Source organism: Colossoma macropomum, unplaced genomic scaffold, assembly GCF_904425465.1.
Source record: "Colossoma macropomum unplaced genomic scaffold, Colossoma_macropomum, whole genome shotgun sequence".
Lineage (NCBI taxonomy): Eukaryota > Metazoa > Chordata > Actinopteri > Characiformes > Serrasalmidae > Colossoma > Colossoma macropomum.
Window position 1 is genome coordinate 37,516,196 of NW_023494789.1, and position 20,334 is coordinate 37,536,529.

Below are 20,334 nucleotides of genomic sequence, written 5' to 3' on the forward strand. Positions count from 1 at the left end.
GATAAAGTTGAGTTTGAATGTGTAAAACTCAATGACGGCGTGACGGTTGTTGATATAAACCACAAAAAACCATAAGTGGACCTCGGGTAGAAAAAGAAAGGTGTATGATATGAGTCATTTAAAATAATCTGTGTAGCAAAATATGCCGAGAACAAGCGCCAGTCTTCTTCTCACCACACGAGGGCAGCGTCGTTCAGTGGCCTCTGCTGCTGCCGAAGGAGGAAACGCGTGCGACGCAGTTCCTGGAGTTTTTCAGCGCACGTGTGTGTGCTGTGAGTGAGGAGTCTGGATGTGGTGTTTCAACGCTCACTGATAAGTTATTATTATTTATATGCGATATTACATACATTAGCATTCCATCTAGCCTAGTAGATAACACCCCGAAGCCCGCTGCTTCATCGCCAGCTGGCTCGGCTAAGCGGTAGCTGACGTTAGTTAGTAGGATCTGGACAGTCTGTGAGAACAACATGTTTTCAGATTTTGATCTCGTCGGGACCATTGAGGACGACGCAGATGTGCCTGTGGAGAGCGAGTCGGGCTCTGAGGGTGAAGAGGTGAGCACGTGTCCGTTTGTTCGGCTCACTGGCTTCATATCACAACTGAATCACTTGTTATTGAAAATCACAGGTATCAGCATTAGGGGTGTAACGATTCACAGAACTCCTGATTCGGTTCGATACGCTAATACCGTGGTGTCTCGATTCTGCGGAGGCCCTAAGGTGGCATGGTGATTGTTTTTCCATAAGGCATGGCTACAAATAAATATACTGAGGCCACAAATTAATTTATTGAGGCCACAAGTTATAAGAAACTTACAGTAACATGTGGCTACATCTTCATGTCACTTTAGGGCTCGGTACGATTTAATGTTTTTAATACAGATTGAAAAAGTAGCGCCTGAAAATCTGTCATATGTTTAAATCTAAAAGGGGCAGTCCACTGATTTTTCAAAAATGCGGCATATTTAAATTGTTGAGATGACAAAGACACAGGAAGCAGGGGTCACAATGTTTACAAAAGTATATATCCAAAACCACCAGTGAATCTATACGTCTTAGTTTTTGTGAAGCGTTACACTGTATATGTTTATAATAATACACTATAGACAGTGTGCGCTCATAAAGAGTGCACTTTCATCCCTGATTTTGATCTTGAGAGATGATAGTCCATGCAATGTGATCAGTATTTGTTCCAGTCTGTTTAACATATTATTTGATACCTTTGCATGTTGAATTAAACTGTGCAATGTATGTCACACCTCTAATCAGCGTACTGTTTACAGAAACAACTGCTTTTTCACTTCTTCATTATTCCTCCTCCTCAGGAGCAGCCCATAGTCCTGAATAAGGAGAGAAGGGCATTGAAAGGACGAGGCAACGGAGACTTCAATTTCGACTTTGAGTTTGGAGAGAGTGATGGACTGTACAGCGAAGATTGGGCCATGGCCTCTGTTATGGCCCAGCTCAAAAAGAGAGTGAGTACAGAATAGAGCAAGGTGATGCACTGTATGTCTGAAAGTATCCAGAGACCCCTTTTAATTAGTGACCTCAGCTAATTAACAGTGCACCATTGCTGGCACAGGCGTTCTACTGTGCACACACAGCTTGTATAATCTCCATGGAAAAGCATTGCGCAATAGAATAGGACTGGGCAGCTGCACAAGGGCCTAAGGTCACCATCTCCAGTGCTGATCGTCAGCTAGAGTGGTATAAAGCCCCCCCAGCATTGGGCTGTGGAGCAGTGGAACTGTTCTCTGGAGTCAATGAGGTTCATCTAATACATTTGGGATAATCTGGAGTGGCCTTTGTGAGTCAGAACTAATCATCTGACATCAGTACCTGACCTCACTGATGCTCTTGTGGCTGAACATATTTGAAATTCTCACAGCAATATTTTAACATCCAGTGTAAGGCCTCCCAGAAGAGTAGAAACTAAGAGGGACAGACGCCCTATTAATACCCGTTTTTTCAGAAGAAACATTGGATGAGGAGGTGTCTGCAGACTTTGGACAGATATAGTGCAAGTTGTCTGTACTGGTGTTGCTGTTGCACAGCTGATTTATAGTGTTAGCAGTATTGATACGTAAAAAAAAAACCTGTAGTGTCTGTTTAGTTGTGTGTCCATTGAGTGCTTCAGATAGTTTTGAAAGAGCTGTTCCAGCAGGTTTCCTCTCAATAAACATGGTATAGTTAACAACATTCCAGTCAAAACAAATGTTCAGTTTGTAGTCACTCAGGAAGCATTAATTAACCTTAGTAGTGCAGACTTAAATATCATGATAACTTTGGAAAATATTGTGACATACATCTTAGGCATATCAGATTTAAGTCAGAAGTTACCAGATGTAGTAGGTGTGTTGGAGCAGCTGGATTACCAAACTGTGCTGGATGCTGAATCTCCAGAACCGGTATTTGATTCCTCACAAGCTCTATGTGATGATCGTTGCTCTGGGATAATGGTGTCCTAGGACTATACTTGGTCACTATGTTGACTTATCCTTCTCCTCTCTGTTTTCAAGAAAGCACCCACCACGCTGGATGAGAAGATCGAGAAAGTGCGTAAAAAGCGCAAAACAGAGGTAAGTCCATGACACCACATCTGATTGTCAAAGGTGTTTTGATTGCACTGTGACCCACACTGACTGTAATGATGGTGTTCAGGAGAAAGCTCAGAAAGACGGCAAGAAAAGTGACGCTCCAGTTACCAAGGAAGAGGAAGATGGTGAAGATGAAGATGACGAAGATGGTGACAATGAAGATAATGATCATGAAAAAGAGGACGGTAATGAGAGTGATAATGGAGATGACGATGGTGATGATGATGATGATGAAGAGGATGAGTTTTCTTCAGGGGATGAAGAAGTCCTCAAAAAAGCAGGTAAGAGGAATAGACCTGCAGATTCAAGCATTTATTTTGCTAATGTTTACACACGAAGACATATTTCCAGTCTTTATGATTATTTATATCGTGTTTTACACGTGCATTCTACCTTGTTATTGTCCACTTTGTCCTTGTAGATACGCTAAGGGAGAAAGGAAAGAAAGGCAAAAAGAAGGTTGCAGAAGATGTAAGCATTAACCAGATTTTTACTTGGTCTGCACGGTGAACTGAATAGACTACAGTGCATGTGGAGCACACAGCTCTAGGTCATCAACAGGATCTTTGTGTTTACACTTCTCTGTTTTTTCTGCAGCCTGAAGCCTTCTTTGAAGATGCCTCACAGTATGATGAAAACCTCACATTCCAGGACATGAATCTGTCCAGACCTCTGCTGAAGGTCATACACCATGTTTCACGTTTGTTGAAAAGTTTCCCAAAAATTTTACAAAGGCCTTGAGTTCAGTGCTTGAAATTCGTATATTGGTATGCATAGAAAAGTGGTTGACTTCAGCATTAGAACAAAATTACCTGGTAAATTAAAGGGATTCACTGATATGGAATTTCTGAGGTGCTAATGATAATCGAAAATCAGCACCTTGTTGTGGCCAATCCTAATAAATAATAATTTTTTTTTTGGGGTTATTTCTAGTCACGCCATAATCCGTATATAAAGTGTGAGCATGAGGTTACAAATCGAAAGATCATCAAACCTTTGATCTTTCTTGTTGGGAGTGGTGGGGATAGTCTGTGCTGTTTTTTCAGGTAATGAGAAGAATAGAAACAATTAGTAGTTTAAATCATCTAAATATGATTTTCACATTCATTGCTCAATGTTGGCCACAGATACATCTTGCACCCTTTGTAGATTACACTGTCCAGTATCACCCTAATTTGAAAAGGAAATGATGAATATCATATAACTGCAAACTTAAAGAAAAGTGAAGTAGACTTGTATGTAATTTTGACTGTTTTCTTGACGGTTTCTACAGGCTATAACTACTATGGGATTTAAGCAGCCCACACCAATCCAGAAGGCCTGTGTGCCTGTGGGCTTGCTAGGGAAGGACATTTGTGCCTGTGCTGCTACTGGAACCGGTAAGTCACAAGTGCTTGCTTTCTGTTTACATACTGTTAAAAAGGGGTAGCTGGACCGTTTGTCAAAGAAGTCATTTAAATTGTTTGGTAGGCATATTTGTTTGTGCTTGCTTTTAGCTTCTCACCATTGGCTGATTTAATATTATAATGGGGCAACTCCATTCCAAGGAGAAGGAAATTTGCCTCTGCAGTACCAGACTTTCTGGTCTTAAAGCTCACAGCAGTGTCCAAGTGTTCAGTACTTCATTCTGGAACATTCAACTTCAGGAGTATAGAAATAAAAAATATGTCCTGGTCCTTGTTGGTGTTATGCATCAGTCTCAAAACACCCTGAGCAAGCTCTAAGGAAGGCTGTTACCTGCTGCATTCAGTGAATTGAGTTTTTCAATTCTACGTAAAAAGTGGCTGTCATTTCATTGTGGGCATTTGTGTTTTGTGGCATTACAGAGTATAAAACTGTGATTACCAGTTCATATAATAATATAGAAAGATGAATTTTGGTCAGTTTTGTACATAAAAAGGAAAGAAAAGTGTAGAACGTAGCTTTCATACAACATGGACTTGACCCATTTATGCCCAGTATGAAAAGTCCCCACCAGCTTGAATTTCATATAGTGAAAATAGTTGTTAGCCTTGACTTTGTGTGACATCAGATTTTCAGCATTAGAGTGTTTTTTCTGATTTTGCAGTATTATTCCCCCTGAATGACTCTGGCTGTTTGGCCAGTGAACACAAGACTATCTAATCAGTTGAGGGCTGTAAGCTTTACAGCAGGGGTGTCAAACACAACCACTAAAAGGGCCATATTAAAAAACCTCAGCAAATCTGTGGGCTGTGCTTTTATTTTATTTTTGCTTAACATTTTGCCGTGAACCGAACAGACCATTGTTTATTCACAACATGCCAAAACTGCAACAGCAAAATAGGCACTGAATACTTTTTCAATAATAATTCTAAATAAAAATAAATAGTTTTAGGGTTTTATTAAACTGCCTATTTGTTTGAACTACACACCAGGCATCTTTTCTTTTTGTGTAACCGCTGACCCAAAGATTGTTGTTGGAGGAAGGGAGTCGGAATGCACACTATGTTGCAGTGCATGCTGGGGACTGTAGTGCATCTCAGGGTGAAACAGGCTAATAAGAATAGAAAATTAAAATAGTTTTGTGGGCTGAATAAGACTGTGTCACAGGCCTGACTTGGCCTTATGTTTGACACATGGGCTTTACAGTGTGAGTGATGCAAGGATGTGTGACATGTCTTAGCTCCTAGATCCTTACATGTGAGATGCTAAGGTATGTTTAGAGGTGCGATCCCAGCCTCAGATATTTGATTTTATATATTATATTTTTACATATAGACGAAGACTGGAACTTGTCTTTTAAAACGTGAAGAACTAGAGGAGTATGGATCATATGTTTTTATGGCTAGCACTAGTGCATTCACAGCTGAATTGGCTGGTAGCTGATTTTTATTTGCCCAAAACTCACACTGTGTGGGCTAAATGAACACAAACACATTTCCAGTACTTTCTTCTAATCTAAGTCTCAATATGAATAACATCATTTGCTTTCCAGTGGGTCAAACTGGCACTTTAAATTCTAAATGAAAAATTAGTCGAATCATTATCTTGCAAAAGTATGAGATAACTGGCTATTTAGAATGATGCTACAATAATTTGGTACAGGTGTAGCAGCAGCATTCAAATACAGCACAATTGCGCTTACCTCACTTACATTGTTTATGTCACAGCACAGCGTTGCAGACTGTGATGCTGGACGATACTGATTGTGCGTCCCAATAGAAACACTTTTTCCCAGAGGAGTGGAAACTCTGAACAATGTATTTTGAACCACGTAATGCTTAAATACTGCAGTGCCCTAACCCTTTAGATGTTCTCTTACTAAGATGAAGCCCGGTGGTCACATTTAAGCAGTTCAGGGGGAATCAAGCATGTCGCTGGTATTTGCATCAAGCGATAGTGTTCGTGCTTAAACCTCTCTACCCCTCACCAGGTAAGACTGCAGCCTTCATGTTACCTGTGCTGGAGCGTCTCCTCTATAAGCCAAGGGAGACACAAGTGACCCGGGTGCTGGTGCTAGTGCCCACCAGAGAGCTGGGCATTCAGGTGCATTCTGTGGCTCGCCAGCTCAGCCAGTTCACCAACATCACCACCTGCCTGGCTGTGGGTGAGTTTTCCTCTGTTTATACTTTTTGAGTTCATTTGTGCTGGGATGCAGTTTTCTTATTTTTCATTCTGCTGGTCATTTGCAGTGGTGGAGATGTTGTTGACTAATGTCCAGATTAATACTTGTGTGCTAAGGGTCAGTCTGATATTTATAATTTTTCCCATAAACAGAATCAGCATTTTGATTTGTTTTCTTGCCAGTGAAAAGTGTGTGTGATGTGATCTTTAATGCAATTTTATTTTAAACAGTATTATTACACTTTATTATTTATATTATTATTTATATAATTATTTCCAAATTATACTGTCTGGACACTCTGTGTTTTATTCTTAAGACATTCATATGTTCAAATGATGCCATGTTTCTTTTTATAATTTTGTTAAAGTAATTTTACTTAGTGTTTATTTCATGCAGGCGTTACGTTTCTGTTCATTTTTACACTGTTCAAACTTCAGTTTAATGGGCAATGAATATTAACCCAGTATGTTGGTTATGGGTCTCATTATGTACCAATAATCGATATGAATATAAGCCCAGAAAACCACATAGCGGTCGTCTCCTGCAGTTCATTGCAGAAAGATTTTTTTGTAAGCCAGTTTAACAGCTTAGCTTTTAATAATTGTTATCCTGTAATGTTCAATAGTGAAAGAGTCGAAATGCTGTTGGCTGCTGAGCAAGACTGTGTGAAACACAAACCACTGAGAAATCAAGCAGTTATGTATGCTGAGTCAATTTATGTCAGATTATGCATACCAATAATGACATAGTAAACCAATCATATCAGGCAATCAGAAAGGAAGAGACAGCAGATGTGACCCATTTTTATGTGTGGAATGACCTACATAGCTGTGATCTTAGAAATGAAACTTGGCTAAGACAAAAAGTTCTCAATCCTAAGTGCCTATATTGTCATTCAGATGCATTTCTGATTAGAGGAGCAGTCTGAGTGGCTATGTTTAGAATAGCTGTACTATTAGTACTTAGTAATTGAGTACTATTAGTAATTGAGAATGAATAGTCTCTCTGTCCTATTTCAGTCTATTTTTTACTGCAAAGTGTACATCAGTGTTTGAAAATGGTCTAATTGTCTGAAATACCATATGATTGCTAGAGATGCTCCATACTGCATCATCTGTTCTGATACTGAAACTTTAAGTATACCGACCGATACTGATTTTATATTTATTTATTTTTAAACTACAATAGAGATTGGTTGGAGAATTAATTTACATTATTTACATGTCTTTTTTATGTTTTTATCATTATCATACTCTCTCTTAGTTAGATTTTGGTATTTTCTGCTTCGGTCATCATCTGCATCTTCCCTGGTTGTACTGTACTCACCTCCCTGCACTCTCAGCTCTACTGTTCTGGGTCCTGTTGCCTCAGCTCCAGCTCTCTCAACTCTCTCTCCTTCACTGCTTATGCATCATTAGTGGATTCATTAGTTTTCACTCAGTGATATCTGATCCAGCATTATCTGCCAGTATCTACTGGCATACAACTGGGAGAACCAGTTTTGGGCGGCTGAAGAGATAACGCCCCTTATAATCTCTATACTGCCCCTGCTCAGACTTGGGAGAGAAGGAAAATTGTTGACCTGTTAACATGTTTGTAAGATGATGTCTGTAGTAAGGACAAGAACTCTCAAATCAGGTTGTTGATGGTGTTTCTTTTGCCCTGCTCAGGTGGCTTGGACCTTAAGTCACAGGAAGCAGCCTTGAGGGCAGGTCCTGACATTCTGATTGCAACACCTGGTCGTTTGATTGACCACTTGCACAACACTCCATCTTTTGAACTGAGCCAGATTGAAGTCCTTATTCTGGATGAGGCTGACAGGTGAGACCGGATTCAGCAGTCATGCGTTTTACATTCCTTTAAACTTAAAAGCATGAATTTCAGAAATACTAATGTCGTTAGTAATAGGTGAAAACAAGCTTTTCATTATTAAAATCTTATTTGCATATCTGTAACTGGTGACTGGTAGCAGTAAATTATTAGCAAGGTTAAAATTTAAACAGGAAATGTTACATTAAACCTGCTTCTGGACTTTTCTTTGAACAGTTCCTTGAGAGATTGAGTTTGCCCAGTTGTTTAATGAGTTTTTTTCTACAGGATGTTGGATGAGTACTTTGAAGAGCAGATGAAGGAGATTATCCGTCTCTGCTCCTATCAGAGACAGACTATGCTGTTCTCTGCCACCATGAGTGAAGAGGTATTTGTCTTTTCAGAGGTCCAGTTTTAGTGCTCACAGTCATGTCTAATGCTTCAGTAGGTTTAGGCACATGCTCCATGATGTGCTGTGGTCATTTGCCACCACTTTTTTCCAACATGTCTATTGTAGGGTGCAGGGGGACATGCAGGGATGCTCTTGTGCGATACTGTATGTTTAGATTTGCAAATTGTAGGTAATTGTCTGGAAATTTTCTGAGTCAAAAGACCGGTATGAGTCATCAGTTTAACTTCCGGAGAGATAAGATGTACATTATTGTTCCCTCAGGGAATTTTTGTCTTGGAAAATCCACGTATTTTGGACTTTATTCTAATTCAAATGCAAATTTAAAATGGAGTTTGTTATTTATTCACAATTGCATTTCCCATGGGAGTGTGCGTTATTAAAGACATAATTCAAATGCAAAATATGTGCTTGCATTCGCACATCAAATGTGTGTTTTTGTGTGTCAAAGGTTAAAGACCTGGCCTCAGTGTCACTAAAGCAGCCAGTGAGGATCTTTGTGAACAGTAATACGGACGTTGCTCCGTACCTCAGACAGGAGTTTGTGAGGATTCGGCCGGCCAGGGAAGGAGACAGAGAGGCTATTGTGGCAGGTGAGGCAGAGCCTCTTTTCTCTTTTCCTCCCCTCTCCTCCTCTCCCTGTCCTTGAAGGAACAGTCTTTCACATCGCAGTTCCTTTCATATCATATCATCACATCATAAAATGAATTGAATTCTTCCTGCTTCTCCTTCTTGCCGCTGTGTGAGCAGCGCTCCTCACACGGACCTTTCAGGATCATGTGATGCTGTTCACTCAGACCAAGAAACAGGCCCACCGCATGCACATCCTCCTCGGCCTCATGGGGTTAAAGGTCGGTGAACTCCATGGAAACCTGTCTCAGACGCAGAGGTTGGAGAGTCTCAGGTACAGCACTGACTTTCAGATGAAAACACTGGACACACTGACCTAAAGGCTATTTTGAAGTACAAAACATAAAGTATAAAATTTGATGGTACTAAAGTGTATAAATGAAAATCACATTTTTAAAAATTGCATTTCTCTTCTTAAATGTTTAAGTTGCTTTCTCTTTGGTCTCTTTTATAGGCGGTTTAAAGATGAACAGATTGACATCCTGGTAGCCACAGATGTAGCAGCCAGAGGTCTGGACATTGAAGGAGTCAAAACAGTATGTTCCTTAAATAGCCTTTACAAGTCTGCCCAACAGGCTAAAGGTTTTGTTTTAAAAGCCATTTTCATGTTTGGCAGCCCTCTTATTCAGTGTACAATGAGATCATCAAGATCCTTAATTTGACAAATAAATTTGTAAAAGCAGGACAGTTGATGATTTTGTAGTAGCATATTATTTTATATTGTCTCTCTAATGGCGATTGTTATTGCCACTACACAGTAACCGGCACTGTCCTGTCAGGTTTTGTTCTCGACTTTGGGTGGTGGATGGGTCAGTTTGTTAGTTTCTGACAAAATTTTGTTATGCTTGGGTCAGTTTTGGACTTAAAACATAATAGTGTGGACCAAGTCGGGTCAAGTTCAGACAGAATTTTTTAAGGCTCGGATTGGTTATAGACCCAAAATGCAGTACTGTCTCTCCAGTCGGGTCTGGCCCGGACACAAAATTCTGTATGTGGGTTCTAACTCATAATTCAGGCCACAAGACGGTTCCCAACCTCTGCCATATGCAGATGGACACAATAAAATGTCTGCCAGTTGTGCAATTGCTTTTTTACAATGCATCTGTAATGTAAGGTGGTTTACTTACAGCGTAATTCAAGCTTCAATCATGAACCCAAGTATGACCACAAATCATTTTTCAAATTAGAGGATGATATAGAACATTTAATTACCAATATTTAAAGCACCATAAAACAATAGAAAAATGTTTTGCAATGTGGCAGTACATCTGCTTAAATAAGAAAAAAAAAAAACTAAAAAAATGAACAGAATGGTCTCAGTTTCAACGCTGCCAGAAGGTTCAGAGATGGGCAGACCACCTGTAACTTCTGTCAGAATGACACTTGCTCATGGCTGCCATCAGCACTGTGATGTTTTGATACCAGTCCTAAATAAGTGATAGATGCATGTGCATTTAGAGAAGGACTGATGTACTGATTTTCGTCTCTGCTGTACCCCATTGCTGTGATGTGAAAGACTTTTCATTTGGGATACATGAATAAAAGTTGTTTTTTTTTTTCCACACCTTCAGGTAATAAACTTCACCATGCCCAACACAGTCAAACATTATGTGCACAGGGTGGGCCGCACAGCGCGAGCAGGGAAAGTGGGCCGATCCGTGTCTCTGGTGGGAGAGAGCGAGAGGAAGATGCTGAAAGAAATTGTGAAAAAGGCCAAAACACCTGTCAAAGCTCGCGTTTTACCCCAAGGTAAAGCACAGTGGCTAAGTGTATAGAGTGTATCTTTAGTATATAGGTAAAACTGCATTAGGTGCTTTAGATAAGGAGCGTGTACCTTGCACTGGATAGCATTTTCCCAAATGATGAGTTGAATTAGTAAAAATTCTGAAGAAAAGTTCCTTTGAGGAAGATTGCTAGTGTCTATTCTTTGCGATGAATCTTAAAGTTGTTTCTGTGTCTCTGGTTCTTTGTCTACCAGAGGTGATTCTGAAGTTCAGAGATTTGATCGAGAAGTTGGAGAAGGATATATATGCTGTGTTGCGTTTGGAGAAAGAAGAGAAAGAGATGGTGCGCTCAGAAGCACAGGTATGGCACTATATCTGTTATAAAGACACATTCGGTGCTCGTGACTTCACATCTTATCACATCTTGCTCTTCTTGGCTAAGGGTGTTTGTCTGTATGGATGCATCCATGTTTGTGTTTCAGATCAACTCAGCCCAGAAAAGGCTAACACAGGAAGCAGATGAGAAGCAGCCAGCGAGGACCTGGTTCCAGTCCCATGAGGAGAGGAAGAAGGATCGAAGTGAGTTTGTTTTCCACGTGGCTGCCTACAACAATGTAATTACTGTACACACTAATGATTAATACTGAATGTGTCCCCACAGTGAGTAAAGCTCTGCAGGACTTCGACTTGGCCTTAAGGGGAAAGAAGAAGCGTGCCCAGTTCTTGAAAGAAGGCAAGAAGAAAGTGCTGTCGGTAAGGTTTTCTCTTACAGCTACTATTGTTCCCTATGATCAGTTTTTGTTTTACAGAAACGCCTTTTATTGCAGTTCGCCGCTCCACATCAGGAACACCTGCTTATCGTTCATTGGCCGATATGTCTGCAAAATGGCTTCTCTCATTGTTGGATTCGACTCAGTGGGGAAAAAATACATCAGTAATATTGTTTCTACATATTTATGTGATGTTGGCATTTGAAAAACGAATATGTGTGAATGTGTAGCTTCTGGTGATTTGTGATATGATGATAAAAACGATCGATCCACAAGGACACAGGAGTGAGTGGAGCTCCTGCGCGCTCGGCGTCTTCACCGTCACCAGTACAGCAACCGAGACCCCAGCACCTTATGGCAGCCCCCCTACAGTTAGCTTCACCCTCGAAGCATTGCGAGTTTTTTCTCATAACTTTTACGTCTTTATTCTCGAAATATTACGACTTTTCTCAAAGTGTACTTTTCTTATTTTTATTAACGGTGGCCCTTAAAACACCGTTGTAGTTCTGTTTACTCAGCAACGTTACTGTGGCTTTTAGTACTCTAAAGCCGACCCGCCCCTGACGTCACGTGAGGGGTGTTTCTGGGGGGCGTGTCTACATCACAGAAATGCCTTCATATGGTGCTGCAATTAGACCCTCCTCCCTAGGATTGTAATGTCTTTATTAGGGCTTGTCAAATTATTAAAATAATTAATCATGATTAATTGCATTATTTTGTGTAGTCAGTCGTGGTTAATCGCATTTGTCTTAATTACTCTAATTTGACACATTTATTTATGCTATATGAGTGGACAAAATGAAGGTTCATCAGAGTGTATTAGTACAGTAGTCTGCTGTACTAGCGTAGCGTAGTCTGTTGAAGGTTCCTCCGGTGCTCATGTGTATGATACTACTGGTATTGTGCTTTGTTTTGCTTGCTTAAGGCCAGGGACACACCAAGCTTATATTTACAAACTGGTGCTGACTCTGTCTGACTGGTGAACGCCTTCTGTCAGTCCTATAGTATATAAAGTATCTCTTGCTTTATTTTATGTCAGTGTGCTGTCAGAGCACCTTCAGAGCTCTTGTGCATCTGGGTTTATTCTTAACAGAATTCATTTTTATTCTTGTTAGAAAAAAAAGATAATCACATTGTTTAAATTGTTGGATATGCAAATAGCACAAATGGTTAATATGTCTGCCCCTGGTAATGTGGTAATGTTTGCTGCTTACACTGTTTTATGAGATGGGTTCAGTTGCAGACATAGCAACAAGCTTCAGGCTGGAATTATGGCTGGTTTGACAGGTCAAACTAGGAAAATGTATTAAGTTTTACAGCTGTCAATGATTTATCGTGTTATGCATTTACCTAATAGAACATGCAACAAATAGTTTGTGCATTTGTTGAGTGGCTTCACAAACTTCCTTAGTGCATGATCGGTGCTGTAAATGGTTTTAGCAGTTTGTGCATTAACAGCTTGGTTTAGGAAATCAGAGTGCACGCTTTCACTTTTGTTTCTGGTGTTTTCTTCCTGTTTGTCTGTGTACCAGGCTGAGGAAAGAGCTCAGTTTGAGATGCTGAAGTCTCAGATGTATGCTGAGCGAGTTGCAAAGCGTGACCGCAAGCAGAAAAGAGCCAGAGCCGTACCAGAGGACGATCCCAAAAAGACAGGTGCATACCGGCTCAGTCTCATCTTGGTTGTGGACCAAAAAGCACCAATTAGTCCACTGGGTTTAATCTAGCATTTAGAATTGACTCCAGTCTGAGATCATGTTCATAATGTTGCTGATTCTTTCATTCTTTTTGCCCAGTCTTGAAACAAAAAGGTGGAAAACCTGCAAAGAAGTCTGTGTTTGATAAGGAGCTCACCAATGTCAGCAAGAAAGCCCTGAAGCAGTACAGAGCTGGGTATGTTTCCTCTAGACATGCAGAACTGCTGTACTATGAACATAAAGAGTACATTAATTATGCAGATCTTTTAATGTGTTCTTGCATTCTTGTAGGCCTTCTTTTGAGGACAGGAAAAGACTTGGTCTTGCTCACAAGAAAGGAGGACGCTTTAAATCCAAAGCCAAGTATGATGTTTGTGACAGTGCAGGCCACTGTATTTTTTCCAGTTCAATTGTTTAGCATGATAAATCAAAATATCTTATTTTGGTAAAGTACACACTTTGTTCTTTAGGTTGATCTTGTCTTGTTTGTACATTTATTTTCAGGTATAGGAGGAAGTGAAGTGGTTGTTTTGGTGGATGGAGCAGAAAAGGCAATTCGTTCTTGCCTGGTGCCAGCTATCAGAAACGTTTATAGGCCTGAACTATTACAGAGGAAATAGCAGGTCTGCTCTCAATGCAGGAACAAAAGCCAATTTTGCCCATCAAATACATGAGGAAGCAGTATGTCGACAAGTAATTCTTCTGGATTTCATTGTATCTGGACTGCTACAGTATGCACTGTGATTGGGCATCAGTGCTGTGACATCTGACAGTTGGATGGGGGATATTTGAGCATGGTGCAGTTGTATGAGCCCTACAGCAATAAAAAAAGCTTGTCATTTTAACTAACCACCCAATTTAACTGTTAACTCATGTGAGTTCACTTAATTCATATGTTTTGTTATTAAAAATGTGATGTGTCCCATCTTCATTGCCTTTTCATTGGCATCACTGCTGCTGACCTTGAGAATAAAGGGGCAAACTGCACAGAGGGTGGAGAGATATTACCTCTTTACATGGTCAGACAAGGCTCTCAGTTGGCATCAGAAATCGTGTTCAATTTCAAATTTACTTCTGCTCTAATTGTACATGACACAGTCAAACTCACTAATAACAACCCCACAAAGGGGGTGCAAGGCTGAAGCTGTTCTGTACTATTTTAGACATGCACAGCACAGAATAGATGCCCATTTTTTCGTTAACTTACTGTTTATAGTTATTAAATAGGACAAGGTTTCAGAACACATTCTAGGGAGACAGAAATATAAGTGTGATTGCTGTTGGAGCATTTCAAGAGAAGAAATGCTGAACCTTTTTGAAACTGAATGTTGTCCTGTATTTTGGTACATATTTTCAGTTGTGATAAATGGAACGGATTGGGCTATGTGCAAGTAATAAATTAGCTTTTTTCTTTTCCAGAGTGTCTAAAAAGTCTTGATTTGTCTGAAATTGCATTTTACATATTAAGAAACTGGTGAATTAAGTTTGAGTTTACATGGTCTTAGATTTTGGGATACATAGTTTGAATTGACACTGAATAATACAATGGTGTGTATTAAGTGGGAATTCCACAGTTTTTTCCAAATTTTTTGCACAATTAAATTGTAAAGATGTAACCAGTCATTCAGAGTGATTTGAGGTGAAATGCTCCATTCTAAAGAAATACATCATCGTCAAAGAGTTCAGTGGTGATGTTAGGAACCAGACATCAGATTCTTCTAATGCCTCTAAGAGATGCACCACAGAAGGCTATCAAATGAAGTGGTTATCAATATCCTGCCTGATGCCTGAGGCGTCGTTTTACGCCAGTCTGAAATGAGTTTTGTCAAACGTGTATTTCAGACAAACTAAAGTGGCTATATTTGTGTTGTAGACATGGTGACCCCTGGTTCCTATCATTGTAAAGTGTCTGTGTAAGGATCCAATTCACATCAAAGCACTTTGAATGACTTTGTTTACAATGACTGAATTGTGCACAAATGCGTGTGTGTGTGTGTGTGTATATATATATATATATATATATATATGTGTGTGTGTGTGTGTATGCATGTATACTCACACTATATGGCCAACAGTATGTGGATACCTATATTTTGCACCCCATATGAGCTTGTTGTACATCCCAGTCCAATACCGTGGCCATTAGTATGGATTTTGCTTGTAGGAAATTGTGCTCATTTAGTCAAAAGAGCATTTGTGAGGTCAGGCACTGATGTTGGATGAGAAGGCCTGGCTCACAATTGATGTTTCAGTTCAACCCAGAGGTGTTCAGTGGGGTTGAGCAGCATCCCAGAGCAGGCCACTGAAGTTTCCCCATACCAAATTCATCAAGCCATGTACGCTTTGTGTACAGGGGCACAGTCATGCTGGATTAGGAAAGGGCCTCCCCCAAACTGCTGCCACAAAGTTGGAAGCATACAATTGTCTAAAACGTCTTTGTACACTGTAGCACTGACATTATCCTTCACTGGAATTAAAGAGACCAAACCCGGAAAAACAGCCCCAGACCATTATCCCTCCTCTGCCAAACTTTACTGTTGGCACTATGCATTCTGGTATGTAGATTCTCCGGGCATCTGCTAAATCCAGATTGCCAGATAGTGATGCCTTATTTATTTTTGAAGAACACATTTCCGCTGGTCCAGAGTCCAGTGGTGGCGTGCTTTCTACTACTCCGGCTGATGCTTGGCATTGTGCATAGTAATCTTAGGCTTGTGTGAAGCTCCTTGGCCATGGAAGCTTCTGAAGTGCAGTTCTTTTACTGATGTTGGTTCCAGAGGCAGTGAGTGATGCAACAGAGGATAAGCACTATGTGCTTCACCACTTGGCGGCCTCACTCTGTGAGTTTGCATCATTTTGCTTTGTGGTTGAGCTGCTGTTACTTCTAGACACTTCCCTTTCACATTTATAGCGTTTAGAGTTGACCGGGGCAGATCTAGTAGGACAGAAATTTCACAAACTGACTCATGGCAGAAGTGGCATCCTACGACAGTGCCGTGTTTAAAGTCACTGAGCTCTTCAGTGACTGATTCTACTGCCAATGTGGTGTGTAGTGATGCTGAATACACTGTCATACAGTAATGTATAGCGTACAAACATAACATTCAGAATACATTTAGAGCACATACTGATGAGACACGCAAAAAAATTACAGTTCCCTGCTTTGCTAGTTTTCTTTATGTAATTCTTCTGTTAACATAACACTTCTGTTTCATGGAAAATTTGCTTATACTTTAAATTAAGTTGTGAAATTATAAGTTATAAGTTATAACTTATATAACTTATGATAACTATGTTTTTTTTCTTTTCTCTGTCATTGCCTGTTTCAGTCCACTGCTGCTCCCACAATTCCCTGTGCAGATGATCAGTATAATGCCGATGCTGAACTTGTTTTGATTTTTCAAACATCCCTTGAAGGAGTTTAGAAATGGGATTAATAGCTGATTGTCAGATTGATTTATCAGTCTACTCAGGCTTTAGCAGAGCTCAGTAACACTGAGGTTAATTACTCACCATAACATTGATTTAGCAGTCTACTCAGGCTTTAGCAGAGCTCAGTAACACTGAGGTTAATTGCTGACCATAACATTGATTTATCAGTCTACTCAGGCTTTAGCAGAGCTCAGTAACACTGAGGTTAATTGCTGACCATAACATTGATTTATCAGTCTACTCAGGCTTTAGCAGAGCTCAGTAACACTGAGGTTAATTACTCACCATAACATTGATTTAGCAGTCTACTCAGGCTTTAGCAGAGCTCAGTAACACTGAGGTTAATTACTCACCATAACATTGATTTAGCAGTCTACTCAGGCTTTAGCAGAGCTCAGTAACACTGAGGTTAATTGCTGACCATAACATTGATTTATCAGTCTACTCAGGCTTTAGCAGAGCTCAGTAACACTGAGGTTAATTGCTGACCATAACATTGATTTATCAGTCTACTCAGGCTTTAGCAGAGCTCAGTAACACTGAGGTTAATTACTGACCATAACATTGATTTATCAGTCTACTCAGGCTTTAGCAGAGCTCAGTAACACCGAGGTTAATTGCTGACCATCACATTGGTTTATCAGTCTACTCAGACTTTAGCAGGAACTTCAGTGTTTGTGAAGAAGCCGTTAATTGAGGTCCTATATAGAATTCCTCTACTGAGCATATATGCTACATGCTGCCTGCTGATTTAAAAAAAAGCTAATAAGCAAGCATTGATGGTTTTCATTTTGAAGATTCTCCTGAATAGGCTATGTGCCTGTTATGTAAAAAGTAGGTGTATTTAATATTTATTAAGATACTTAATTTCTGTATTCTGTACATTTCTGAATATGTGTTTCCACTACATGTGTATATCTGAGGCGGGCCGGATGAGTGGCCAACATTCAACCAGAGAACTTGTAAAGATGAGAATTACCACTCTGCAGTGTCTTCCAGGTTTCTCAAACGCTAGAGGGCGCTCCTGAGTGAGTCCAAAATTAATGGGTTACTGTGGTGCATTTGAGCAAAATCATCGTTTATGTAAAAGAATGCATTCACTTCCTGAACACTAAAACATTTTAGTGTTAGCATAAAACATTTTAACACTGCTGTTATTTTTTAAGAGCTTTTAAATTCGAGTTATAGGAGGAGGTTAAAACGGCACCTCATGTACGTCCATGATATCAGTGAGCACAAACAGCCAATGAGCTGTTCCATTCGCCAACCAATCAGCACTTAGTGGCAGTAATGCCAGCGTTCTGCTGCCCAAAACTTGTTTGCTGTAGAAAAAAGGAGAAATATAGGTAAGTTTTCTTTGCTTTTTAGTGAAATACGTCCTTCTACTGTATGTAATGATGTCATCACGAACGTTTGTGATGTCATTCACGAAAATCCAGTGGACAGTCAAGGAGGCCTGCCTGGTGTTGCACGTAGAGAAACTCAGTGCTGAGCTCAAAACAAAGGACTGGCAGTTGGACCAAGCCAGAGAGATGGAAGAAGCATCCACAGAGAGAGACCAGAAGGATTGAAGGACAGAGAGGGAGGAGTGGAGAGGACAGAAAAGATGAGAAAAGCTGCTGAGGCGCTGGAGAAAGAACATCTAGAAGCCCAGATGAAGCAGCGCATCCAGAAGCTCTTAGAGGCAAACGAGCAGCTACAGGATGAGCTCCTGATGAAAGAGGAAGAGATTGAGGAGATGAGAAAGATGTAGGAAGCAGAAAAGAAGAAGGTGAAGAAGATCTGGGAGATATCTGATGAGCTCCGCTCCAAAAATCTGGAGGTGAACGTCAAGTACAAGGCCATTATGAAGCATGGAGATGGAGATGGAGGAGCTGGAGCGCGAACAGGAGATGATGAGGGATCCGGTAGCTGCGATTAAGGAGAGCGAGGACAGGATCCTCTCAGCGGTTCCTCTGGTGGGCATTCAGAAACACAAGCTGATGCAGGAGCTGCAAAACCGCATGAGCTGAGTCCCGAGTGAGAACATGAGCAAGGAAGAAAGACAAGAATGGAAGAAGATCCAGAAGAAGAAGGCCAAGGAGCTCAAAATGCAATGCAATTCAATGAAAGACGGCTGAGGAAAAAAGGAGGAAGGAGCCCTCGAAGGACATGAGAGTGAGGAGCAAAGAGAAGATGAGCTTCTGGAAAAAACTTTGGTGTTGTAATGGGAGAGAGTGAAGAACCAGAATGTATGCTTTTCACTTCACACAAACATCAATAAACAACATTAATAAACACTTCCATTGGTCTCTTTATGTTTGTCTAAGTGATAATAGGCCAGCGATACTACACTATAAAACCAAATAACTATAAACAGAAGAAACAGAATCCTGAAACGTAATCTGGTTACTGTTTCCTTTTTATTTACTTTTTTCAATATTTATTTAATGCTTTTTATGTGCAGATGTTTTGTTTTGTGATGTGTGGTTGCAAGCTAATGGCTTAACATCACAGACCAGGTTTGGTGCTTCACTCGCATGAGTTTAGAAGATAAAGCAGAAATATTTAGAGCGAGAGACATCGAGTGACTGGTGCTTGAGTTAGTTAAAACTTAGGAGAACTCCACCGATTTAAAAAGAAATCTGTATAATTAAATGGTTGTGATGTTGACAGTCATTCACAGCGGTTTGGTAGAAGATGCCCTGTTCTAGAGAAACTAGCTATGATTCAGAAATGTTCAAAGTGGAGGTGACAGTGGACACATCTGAAGAACTGAATGCCTCTGAAAGCCCCCTCTCAAAGTTATTATATGAAATGGTTAGATATGTGTTGCATGATGACTGAAACATTGTTAATGGTAGTTTTGTGATAAAGTTTTGACTTAATTTCCTTTGAGGCGGATGAGTACATGCACCATCATCAACGTTACACAAAACACACGTATAGGTTCACAGGTGGTTTTGAGTAGTGAATAAAATAGCTATTTTTGTGCGGCGGACATGGCGACCCCTGGTTCCTATCACCACCACTGTAAAGAAAAGCGAGTTGGTACATTTCTCTGCAATGAACCATTTCATATCAGAACACTCTGAATGACTCTGCAGTCACATGTCAACATCTCGTGGATTGAATTATTCAGGAATTTTGAAATTCTCCTTTATTAGTTATCCTAACTGAGCTCTAACTTGGTTACTTTCTGCCCTAAAGTTGTATAAACTGGAGTTTGAGCATCCACTGTATGAGAATATTAATTTATGTATAGTAAGTGGAACAAAAAACATTTATGGTTAGTACAAGACATCACTGCGTCACTGACTAGAGGTTCAGCCAGAATAATGTTTCTGAAATCTTATTTCACTGTCATGATTTTTACTACTTCTTCTCTTCTTGCAGTCATCTGCACATCCTTCATCCACCAACAGCATCTTTTAGGTATGGAAACAACTTTTATTTCATTTTCATCTGGGTCACTGATTTTCTTTCACTCATTTTTCTGCCAGGGTAATCTTTCCCTCTCTCATGATAACTATTGAGGGACTGCAATAACGATTGGGAAAGAACAGTTTTAATTTATTTATAAGTTCTGTTTCGTTGTCTTTTGGGCCTCTTTTGCTTCTACACTCCCTATTAACCCACCACATTTTAAGCTATAGGAGCTCCTCGCCAGGAGAGAACGAAGTACAAAACTTCTGAACTTGAGTA

At 40.1% G+C, this 20,334-nt stretch overlaps 1 protein-coding gene across 1 annotated transcript; it reads left to right on the forward strand.

Moving 5' to 3' along the window:
• The first annotated feature begins 229 nt into the window (after nucleotides 1–229).
• ddx27 (DEAD (Asp-Glu-Ala-Asp) box polypeptide 27) lies at nucleotides 230–14,634 on the forward strand. The gene is made up of 21 exons (XM_036571221.1): nucleotides 230–554; nucleotides 1,325–1,474; nucleotides 2,519–2,578; nucleotides 2,661–2,877; nucleotides 3,018–3,067; nucleotides 3,194–3,277; nucleotides 3,870–3,975; nucleotides 5,991–6,164; nucleotides 7,853–8,003; nucleotides 8,280–8,379; nucleotides 8,852–8,993; nucleotides 9,151–9,304; nucleotides 9,485–9,566; nucleotides 10,602–10,779; nucleotides 11,009–11,115; nucleotides 11,237–11,333; nucleotides 11,416–11,507; nucleotides 13,057–13,177; nucleotides 13,318–13,414; nucleotides 13,510–13,581; nucleotides 13,723–14,634. Exons 1-21 carry the CDS (start codon nucleotides 468–470, stop codon nucleotides 13,736–13,738), a joined length of 2,337 nt encoding a protein of 778 aa, XP_036427114.1. The 5' UTR covers nucleotides 230–467; the 3' UTR covers nucleotides 13,739–14,634.
• Nucleotides 14,635–20,334: the final 5,700 nt, after the last annotated feature.